General features: G+C 43.3%; 1 protein-coding gene and 1 non-coding gene across 2 annotated transcripts; one reads left to right on the top strand and one right to left on the bottom strand.

Moving 5' to 3' along the window:
• The first annotated feature begins 1129 nt into the window (after positions 1-1129).
• On the top strand, positions 1130-3277 carry LOC138821699 (GATA zinc finger domain-containing protein 14-like). The gene is made up of 4 exons (XM_070014127.1): positions 1130-1727; positions 1857-2509; positions 2661-2924; positions 2966-3277. Exons 1-4 carry the CDS (start codon positions 1130-1132, stop codon positions 3275-3277), a joined length of 1827 nt encoding a protein of 608 aa, XP_069870228.1.
• Positions 3278-6908: 3631 nt separating this feature from the next.
• Positions 6909-7015, bottom strand: LOC138821711 (U6 spliceosomal RNA). The gene has a single exon (XR_011370194.1). It is a non-coding gene; the product is annotated as a U6 spliceosomal RNA (small nuclear RNA).
• Between the last annotated feature and the right edge of the window lie 2834 nt (positions 7016-9849).

Below are 9849 nucleotides of genomic sequence, written 5' to 3'. Positions count from 1 at the left end.
TTTGTGTATATAAATTCACATTGCTGACAGCAGGAAAAATAAAGGGTCTTCATCCAATGTCATACATGTTTAAAATTTCCAACTCAGGGTAGCACTTAAGTTCATTGGTAAAGTCTTCTGTCTTGGCTTGCTTGAGGCTCATGTTTGATCCACAATATGATAAGAAAAAACATGACAAAAATATAATTTTAAATTATAAAACAGTGAAAAGTCAGCTTATTAGCAGTACTAGCTGTAGTGTCACACTCTTCTAAAGGACACAACACTTTCATTTGTTTACAAAAATGAAGCTAGACATGAAGTCATGATGGCACACACTTCTAATCTCAGCTATGTAGGAAGCATAGGGAGACATCTATGTCTCAAAAATAATGAGGCAATCAGTTCCAACTATTACAGCCAAAAATACATAGATAAGTAAATAAAGGGAGAAGCATTGCCTCGTTTAACTTTGTATTTGTCTAATTTGAGAAAAAGTAAGGTCAAAAGTTTATTATATCATTTGTTTAAATAAGGTCATACAATTACTGACATATGGACTAGCATTTGGTTTTCAGTGTCTTTATTTTACTGACTTCTGATTCTCAAGTGGCAAATCGACTTTACACAGATAAAGGCAAAGTTGCGATTTGCATATGTCAAGGTGCCAGTTCTTAAAATTTTCTGATAGGGCTGGAACTCACACTTTGTGTGTGTGTCTGCACACACACACATGTTTGTGTGCATGCATGTGCGTGCTCAGGCCTGAGCTCTGTCTCTCAAGACTTCAGGCTCAGGGTTGGCACTCCACCATTGAATCAAAGCCCCACCGTGGTTAACTTGGAGGTAGGAGTCTCCTGGACTTTCCTGTCAGGCTGGATTCGAACCTAGATTCCATCTCAGCCTCCAGAGGACCTAGGAGAAGAGGCATGAGACTCTGCTTCCCAGAAGCAGTGCACAAGTATTGACCAAGCCAGGAACAGGCCAAATAAGCTGTGCTAATGATGACAACTACACATCTAACATCACTACTCATAACAGTGACAACTACAAACCTAACCTCAATACTCAGAACTGTAATAATTACACACCTAACCTCAACACTCAGAACAGTCAGAACAGGGAGAAATGCACACCTAACTTCACTACTATGAACAATGACAACTACATACCTAACCTCAGTACTCAGAACATTTACAACCACATATCTAACCTCAACACTCAGAACAGTCAGAACAGTGACAACAAACCTAACCTCAATACTCAGAGCAGTGAGAACAGTGACAACTGCACACCTCACATCAATACTCAGAACAGTGACAAATACACACTTAACCTCAACACTCACAACAATGAGAACCACACACCTAACCTCAGTACTCAGAAAGGTGACAACTACATACCTAACCTCAGTACTCAGAACAGTGATAACTACATACCTAACCTCAATACTCAGAATAGTAACAACAGCACAACTAACTTCAGTACTCAGAACAGTGGCAACCACACACTTAACCACAGTACTCAGAACAGTGACAACCACACACCTCACCTCAGTACTCAGAGCAATTACAACTGCACACCTAAACTCTACATTCAGAACAGTGATAACCACACACCTAACCTCAATACTCAGAAGAGTGACAACCACACACCTAAGCTTAGTACTCAGAATAGTGACAACTACACATCTAACCACAGTACTCAGAAAAGTGACAACTGCACACCTAACTTCAATATTCAGGACAGTACCAACACACACCTAATCTAAATACTCAGAAAAGTGACAATTGCACATCTAACCTCAGTACTCAGAACAGTGACTACATACCTAAGCTCAATACTCAGAATAGTGATCAGTACACACCTAACCTCAGTACTCAGAACAGTGACAACTTCACACCTAAGATCAGTACTCAGAACAGTGAAAACTGCACACCTAACCTCAATACTCAGAACATTGACAACCACACTGCTAACTTCAATACTCAGAACACACAACAGCACACCATACCTCAACATTCAGAACAGTGACAACTACATACCTAACCTCTGTACTAAGAACAGTGACAACTACACACCTAACCTCAATACTCAGAACAGTGACAACTACACATCTAACCTCAACACTCATAAAAGTGACAACCACACACCTAACATCAATACTCAGAACAAGTACAACTTCACACCTAACATCAATATTCAGAAGAGTCAGAGTAGTGGCAAACGCATACTTAATCTCATTACTAAGAACTGCGACAACCACTCACGTAACCTCAATACTCAGAACAATGACAACTACACACCTAATCTCAACACTCAGAGCAGTGACGACTGCACCCCTAATCTCAATACTCAGAACAGTGACAGCTACACACCTAACCTCAGTACTAAGAATAGTGCCAACTATACACTGAACCACAACATTCAGAACAGTGACAAATGCACACCTAAAATCAATACTCAAAACAGTGACAACAACATACCTAACCTCAGTACTCAGAATAGTGACAACTTCCACATAACCTCAGTACTCAGAACAGTGACAACTGCACACCTAACCACAATACTGAGAACAGTGATAACTACACACTTAACCTCAACACTCAGAAAAGTGACAGCAGCTCACCTAACCTTAATACTCCTAACACTGACACCAAACACCTAACTTCAACACTCAGAACAGTGACAACTTCACATCTATCCTAAATATTCAGAACAGTGACAAAGACACACCTAACCTCAACACTCAGAACAGTGACAACTACATATCTAACCTCAGTACTCAGAACAATGACAACCACATACCTATCTTCAACACTCAGAACAGTCTGAAGAGTGACTACTGCACACCTCACCTCAATACTCAGAACAGTGACAACTATACAACTTGCCTCAATACTCATAACAGTGACAACCACACACCTATGTCAACACTGAGAACAGTCTGAACAGTGACAACTGCACACCTAACCTCCATATTCAGGACAGTGACAACTATACACTTAACCTCAACACTAACAACAGCAACAACTACACATCAAACCTCAGTACTCACAAAAGTGACAACTGGACACCTCACCTCAACACCCAGAACCCTGACAACCGCACACATAACCTTAATATTCCTAAAATTGGCAACCACATGCCTAACTTCAACACTCAGAGCAGTGACAACTACACATCTAACCTCAGTAATCACAACAGTGTTAACCACAGACCTAACCTCAACACTCAGAACAGTCTGAACAATGAATACTGCACACCTCACCTCACTACTCAAAACAGTGACAACTAACCTCAACACTCACAAAAGTGACAACTACACATGTAACCTCATGACAACAGCACATTTCACTCAGCAATCAGGGAAGAAGGGGGAGGCAGGTGCAGGCGCCTTAGGCCAGGGCGGGTAAGGTAGAAGTGCTTTCAGAGGTGCCCTTGCCCTTCTTGCACCAAGCTGTGGTCTGATGAGGCAGGAGACATCTAGAAGCTTGGAGATGACAGGGTTAGGAATGCCATTTTAGAGTAATCAGGGGTGATTCAGAACGGCAAGTGCTGCCAAGCCAGCGCCAGCTAGAGAACTGAAGTACTGCAGCGCTGCCAATGTCCTCTGCCTCCTGCCCCCTGCACCCTTCGTGTCCCCGTGCCCTACCCTCTACTTTTCCCCCCTTTTCAGGTCACCCCCTTCACTTTTGATGGTCCCCTTCCACACTGTGCACTGGCTGGGATACTGGTAGCGGCAGCACCAGCCCGCTCTGGACTTGTGCACAGGCCCCGTGACCCCCCAACTTTGCCTGACTCCAGGGCCACCTGAGGCGCCATCTTCCCGGCCATGAATGCTCTTGACCCTTGCAATGCCTCCAGGACGCCCACCCTTGCTGTGCACAGTGTCACGGACTCACGTGGAGGGTACAGGCTGCTGGCCAGGTGGCCTTGAGCCCCACGCCCCTCTTCTCCTACCTGCATACCCAGCCGGGGCTGCCTGGCCATGGCACACCAGGTGCTGGGTTGCTCTTGAGCTCCTTCTGGGACTCCCTGCAGCAGCCGCCCATGCCCAGCCTGGGGACCAAGGTTCCGGCCTGGCCACACTCGGCCACCCCAGCTGCCAGGAGCCGTCACTACCACCTGGTCATGCATGCGGCACTGTAACTGCTGCTGGCACCAGAGCTTGGCCTAGCGAAAGAGATTGAATGGGTGACACTCTTCCTCCAGCAGCTGGTGGAAGCAGTTGGCCATGACCCAGCCAAAGCTCTCCTGCATTGCGGTGCAGATGGCAACCATAGGGCACCCCAGGGTGCCCTTACTGCGGGCCCTCCATGGGCAGTCCAAGCAAGCAAGGCTCAGGAGAGCCTTTGGTGAGGACCCAGGCTGCCTGCCTCCGCCCTCCCCGCCAGGCCCGTTCTAATCCCTCCCTGTGCTGCCACTACCACTGCCCGCCCAACCACCGCGAGACAACCAATCAGCACACAGAGGCACGCCCATTCCCCAGCCTGAGTGCCAGAGAGCCCAATCATAGGCTGGGAGGCTGTTACATCATGGGACCTCCCTACCCCACCCCCGGCCAATTTGTGAGAGGCGGGCCAGGGGCAGAACCACCGCAGATGGGCACAGATGACCTGTGCTGCAGACCCATTGGAGGCAGCCATCCTGTAACCCCTTGGAGCTTGGGGTACGTTCTTGTCCGCTACACTTCTGTGAATGTTACCCATTCACTTAGCCATTCAACATCCCTGTACTTGGCATTTAGTGTGTTGTTAAGGAGGCACCAGCTGCTTCTTGTTATGAACCTTATATCTTATTCTGCATACTGAGAAAAAAGAAAGACAAGAGTCCTCTTCTAACTCCCAGTGCAAGTGTCTAGCCTGAAGACATTACTCCTAGTGCAAGGAAATGGCCATGAGGACATGACTCCAAGTGCAAGGATCGGGCCATGAGGATGTGACTCCCAGTGTAAGGATCCGACCATGAGGACCTGACTCCTAGTGCAAGAATGTGACCATGAAGACGTGACTCCCAGAGCAAAGATCTGGCTATGAGGACGTGACTTCTAGTGCAAGGATCTGACCCTGATGATGTGACTCCTAGTGCAAGGGTCTGACCATGAGGATGTGACTCCCAGTGCAAGGGTCTGACCATGAGGATGTGACTGTCAGTGCAAGGGTATGGCCATGAGGATGTGACTCCTAGTGCAAGGGTCTGACCATGAGGATGTGTGGGAAAGCTTTCCTTTGGAAATGAAGGTTAAGGTGAAAGGGAAAGGTGACAAGGGGCAGATGCAGATGTCTTGAGGTGGGCTGGAGTGCAAACCTTATTAAGCTCAAAGGAAAGCAATGTGACTGGGACGAGAATGATTGAACCAAGACCAAATTTTAGTCCTCATTCCAGAAGCAGTGCCTTAAACACAACCAATTTATATTTGAAAGGCCCACTCTAGCTGTGCTGTGAAAAACTAGACTGGATTATCCAGGGAAGAACTGATGAGGTCACTTGGACTTAGGATGGTAGCAGTAGATATAAGTAAGAGTGACTAGATCAGCAGGACTAGGACAGTGCTTGGTATGGATGATGAAGGTGATGTGAAAATTCTTTTGCCAGCATGGGCATCTGAAATGGGAATGCTCGTCACAACTAAATGCAAGAGTGGGAAGGGACCATGAGTTCCATCTTGGGCATGTTGAGGTTGGTCATTTGGATGGTTTTGTTGGTCATTTGAGATATCCAGTTAAGGCCTGGAGCTCAGAGACAGACGGGTTTCCTACAGGAAATCTTGCCCACACAACTGGTGGTTGCCCCATCTTACAGCCATCACTTTCCCTTACATTTTGGATTTTGTTCAGGCATCAGGTGACTGTAGGACACAGGGGAAATGGGGCCCCTTCCAGCCTCAACCTTCATTAATCTTACATCATTCATTGTATTTCCATTCCTTTGCCAGCAACTGCTGAAGGATAGGTTGTCTTGAATATCTGGTAGAGCAGATTGGAGGGGAAAATTCAGGGTAATATTTTCGCACACCTAAAAAGAAATTGAAGCTGAGTACAGGTGGTATGCCTAGCATCCTAACTACTGAGAAGACTGAGATGTCAGGATCATAGTTCAGAACGAGCCTTGGCAGACAAGTCTGGGAAAAACTCTTCTTTCTAACTAACCCTTTATTGCAACTATAAATATGGAGAAAACCTAGATCCTGAATTGTATCGAACTTCCAACTTAAATCACTTGGGAAACTCCCTACCTCACTTCTTGTCATTAAATAAACTTAACAATAAAATATAGTGGAAAAAAAGATTATATGGACAGAAGGTATTTTTCGGTTTGTTTGTTTGCTTGCTTTTTGTTGTTGCGGGGCTTGAATGCAGGGCCTGAGTGCTGCCCTGAGCTTTTTACCCTCAAGATTAGTGCTCTACCAGAATGAGCCATACTGACACTCATGGTTTCTAGTGGTTAATTGGAGATAAGTATCTCATAGACTTTACTGCCCCAGCTGGCTTTGAACTGTGTTCTTCAGATCTCAGCCTTCTGAGTAAGATTACAGGAGTGAGCCATTGCCTCCTGGTTGGACAAAAGTTTTGATGCATGCAGTGATATAAGCTAACTTTGCAAACACTGTACTAACTAAAAGAAGTCAGAGATAAAAGGTCATTTATTGTATGATTCCACTGATATAAAATATCTGTAGAATAGGCAAATCTGTAGGGACAGAGTAGATTAGTGCTACCAGGAGTTAGGGCCAATATAATGTTGGAGAATTACTCCTTAATAGGTATTCTTTAGGGGAAATAAAAATACTCCAGAAATCATGCAATAGTAACACAAAATTGTGAATTGCTAAATGTCACTGACTTACACATTTTCACATTGTGAAAAATAATAAATATTTTTACCACAACTTAAGGAGAAAATATACTTTGTACCCAGATCAAGATTTAAGCCCTGATCCTGCCACCCATTAACTCTGTGATTTTGTGTAGGGGGCATGCTAATCTTCTCTGTAGAGTTCCAATTTTAGTATATGTGCTGCCGAAGCGAGCACACTATGGTTTTGTACACATATTTCTGGGCCTTGTTTTCTCATCTGTAAAATGGAGACATCACAGTCCCTACCTCCAAGGGCTACTTTGAAGTTGGAATGAGATCATTTATATACAGTGATCAGCACAGTGCCATCACAGAAAAAATCCTCATCAGAAGTATTATTATTGAATGTTATTCGTGTCATTCATCATCAATCACATACTTTTCAGTCAGGCTTAATAGAGATAGAGTCATGTTAAATTTTCTGAAGATTTGTTTTTGTTTCTGTTTTGGGGCTTGATCATAGAGCCTGAGCACTGTCCCTGGGCCTCTTTGTGCTCAAGGTTAGTGTTCTACCACTTGAGCCACAACTCCACTTCCAGTTTTTAGGGTCTAATTGGAGATAAGAATCTCACAGGGGCTTTTCTGACCAGCCTACTTCAAATCTCGATCCTCAGATGTCAGCCCCCTGAGTAGCTAGTATTACAGGTGTGAGCCACCAGTGCCCGGATTCTGAAGATTTTTTTTTAAATTGTGCTGGAATTGAGGCTTGAACTCAGGTCTTCTCATTCTTGCTTGTTTTTTTTTTGTCAAGTTTTACACTCTACCACTTGATCCACACCTCTACTATTAGCTTTGTGCTGGTTGATTGGAGATAATAGCCTCACTACTCAAACCTTGATCCTCAGATCTCAGCCTCCTAAGTAGGTAGAACCACAGGTGTGAACTACCAGTGCCAACAGAAGATTCTTTTTTTGGTCTGTTCTTTTTTTGGTAGTTGGAACTGAACCCAGGACATTGTGCTTGCTAGACAATCACTTTGCCACTGAGCTACTTGCCAGCCTGAAAATTCTTTCTTCAACAACATTAATACCTATACAAGAGACCATACATTGTGAAGCACAGTGGTAAGCGAATGTTGTCTCTGGTACCTTTAAGCTGACACTATACCAACATAAAACCATCCACTTAAGAGAAGAGGCTATTGTCTTCCCATTGGACTTCTGGACTCAGACCACTTCCCCACTTTATTCCTATTCTCCTTCCAGCAAGGTTAGCATACAAGTTCTTAGGGCTTGTCCTATGAGCATTGCATCTTAATTTCTAAATCACAAAGGACCATAATAACTGTAAGTAAACCAATGCTATTTGCTTCAGGATTAAGAACAGCTTTAGGATCGCTGAAATGGAGATAAGTTGTCTCTTGCTGATATTATCTGGTCACTTGTTTCTGAATTTACTGTAGACCTTATAATAAGAGGTCTCACATATTTTACTGATCTTTTTCTACTAAGAGGTTGCAATCTTAAATACATTCATGAAATACAATCAGACTGCATTAGCATGAGTTATTTAAAACACTGCTTGATGTGATTAATTTTGCAAACATCAAATAACTCAAGATGTGAAAATGATCTGTAGTAATAATAATAAGTAAATACGCACATCCCCATAATGTAGAAAAATATATGTAATATTATATCCATATCCCAGTGGTTATTACCACCAATGGATGTATAATGAAGCTAAACTGTACACAAAATATAAAATGCTTTGAGTTTCAAGAGTTTCATTAAATATAATGTAAAATTGCCAAGTACCAGTGGCTCATGCCTATATTCATAGCTATTCAGGAGGCTGAGATCTAAGGATTGTAGTTCAAAGCCAGCCCATGGCAGAAAGTCTATGAGACTCTCATTTCCAATCAACCACCAAAAATGCCCCAAGGGGAGCCATGGCTCAAGTATTATGCTGAAAAGCTTAGGGACAGTGCCCAGGCGCTACATTCAACTCTGGGTGCCATAATCTTCACATATAACTTAGAATTTAATTCAATTGAGGGTTCAGCTCTCAGTAGTTACTCCTTTCGATTACATCTTGGTGAAGCCAAGGAAGAGCAGCTTCAGTACCTTGAAAGTCACCTTTCATTCTGTAATTATTTATTGTCTGGATGAATAATTTCTTGTTTGTGTGTCTTTGCTCAAGGCAAATATTTTTAATGTGTCAAAATTTTATAAAGGGCTAGGTGCCTTTGACACATTCTTGTAATCCTAGTTACAAAGGAGGCGGAGATCTGAGGTTTAAGGTTCAAAGGTAGCCCATGCAGGAATGGCCATGAGATTCTTATCTCTGATTAACCACAAAAAGCCAAAAATGGAGTTGTGGCTCAAGTGGTAGAGCACTAGTCTTGAGCACAAAAGCTCAGGGACAACACCCAGATCCTGAGTTGAAGCACAAGGACAGGCAAAAAGAGCATAAAAATTCAACAAATTAATATATGACAAAAAGATATATCACAAGATCAAGTGGATGTGATACTGTTTATTTTTACTGGTTATTGCAGCTGAATCTTATACAGTGCCTACTAAGTGCCAGTTGTCCTTGTGACCTGCTGGTGTAATCCATGTATCTCCTTAATGACATGCATGCCTTCATTTCCCCATGTTCTGTGGCATGACTGTTATAAGAGGAAGAGCTAAGTCTGTCAGTCAAGAGAGAGTGTCCTGAGTCTGCTCTCCTAACCTGGTGCTTTAGTGATAAGCACTGAGCTAAAAGTTGGTGTTTTAGTAGGGCAATCTTTTCTTAAAGACATATTTACAGTAATAGTGGGAACCAGTGGTCAAGCCTGTAATCCTAGCTACTTAGGAGGCTGAGATCTGAGGATTGCAGTTTGAAGCCAGCTTGTGCAGACAAGTCCATGAATCTCTTATCTCCAATTATCCATCAAAAAGCCAGAAAAAGAAGTATGGCTCAAGTGTTAGAACACCACCTTGAAAAAAAAAAGGTAAAGCCCCACAACCAAACAAAAAATAAAAATAGAAATGAAGGAGGAAGAGGAGGAGGAGGAGAAGA

The sequence above is a fragment of the Dipodomys merriami genome, unplaced genomic scaffold (assembly GCF_024711535.1).
Source record: "Dipodomys merriami isolate MVZ:Mamm:240054 unplaced genomic scaffold, mDipMer1.0.p SCAF_93, whole genome shotgun sequence".
Taxonomy (NCBI): domain Eukaryota; kingdom Metazoa; phylum Chordata; class Mammalia; order Rodentia; family Heteromyidae; genus Dipodomys; species Dipodomys merriami.
Note: the sequence above shows the minus strand (reverse complement) of the source record. Positions and strands in the feature narration are given on the sequence as shown.

What these genes read in the sequence shown, in the direction of transcription:
- LOC138821699 (XM_070014127.1), top strand. Translation starts at nt 1,130, where the DNA reads ATGAACAATGACAACTACATACCTAACCTCAGTACTCAGAACATTTAC. An exon ending in TAACTTCAATATTCAGGACA is followed by an intron (nt 1,728 to 1,856) that starts GTACCAACACAC and finishes ACCTAACCTCAG; the next exon opens with TACTCAGAACAGTGACAACT. An exon ending in CTATGTCAACACTGAGAACA is followed by an intron (nt 2,925 to 2,965) that starts GTCTGAACAGTG and finishes CTCCATATTCAG; the next exon opens with GACAGTGACAACTATACACT.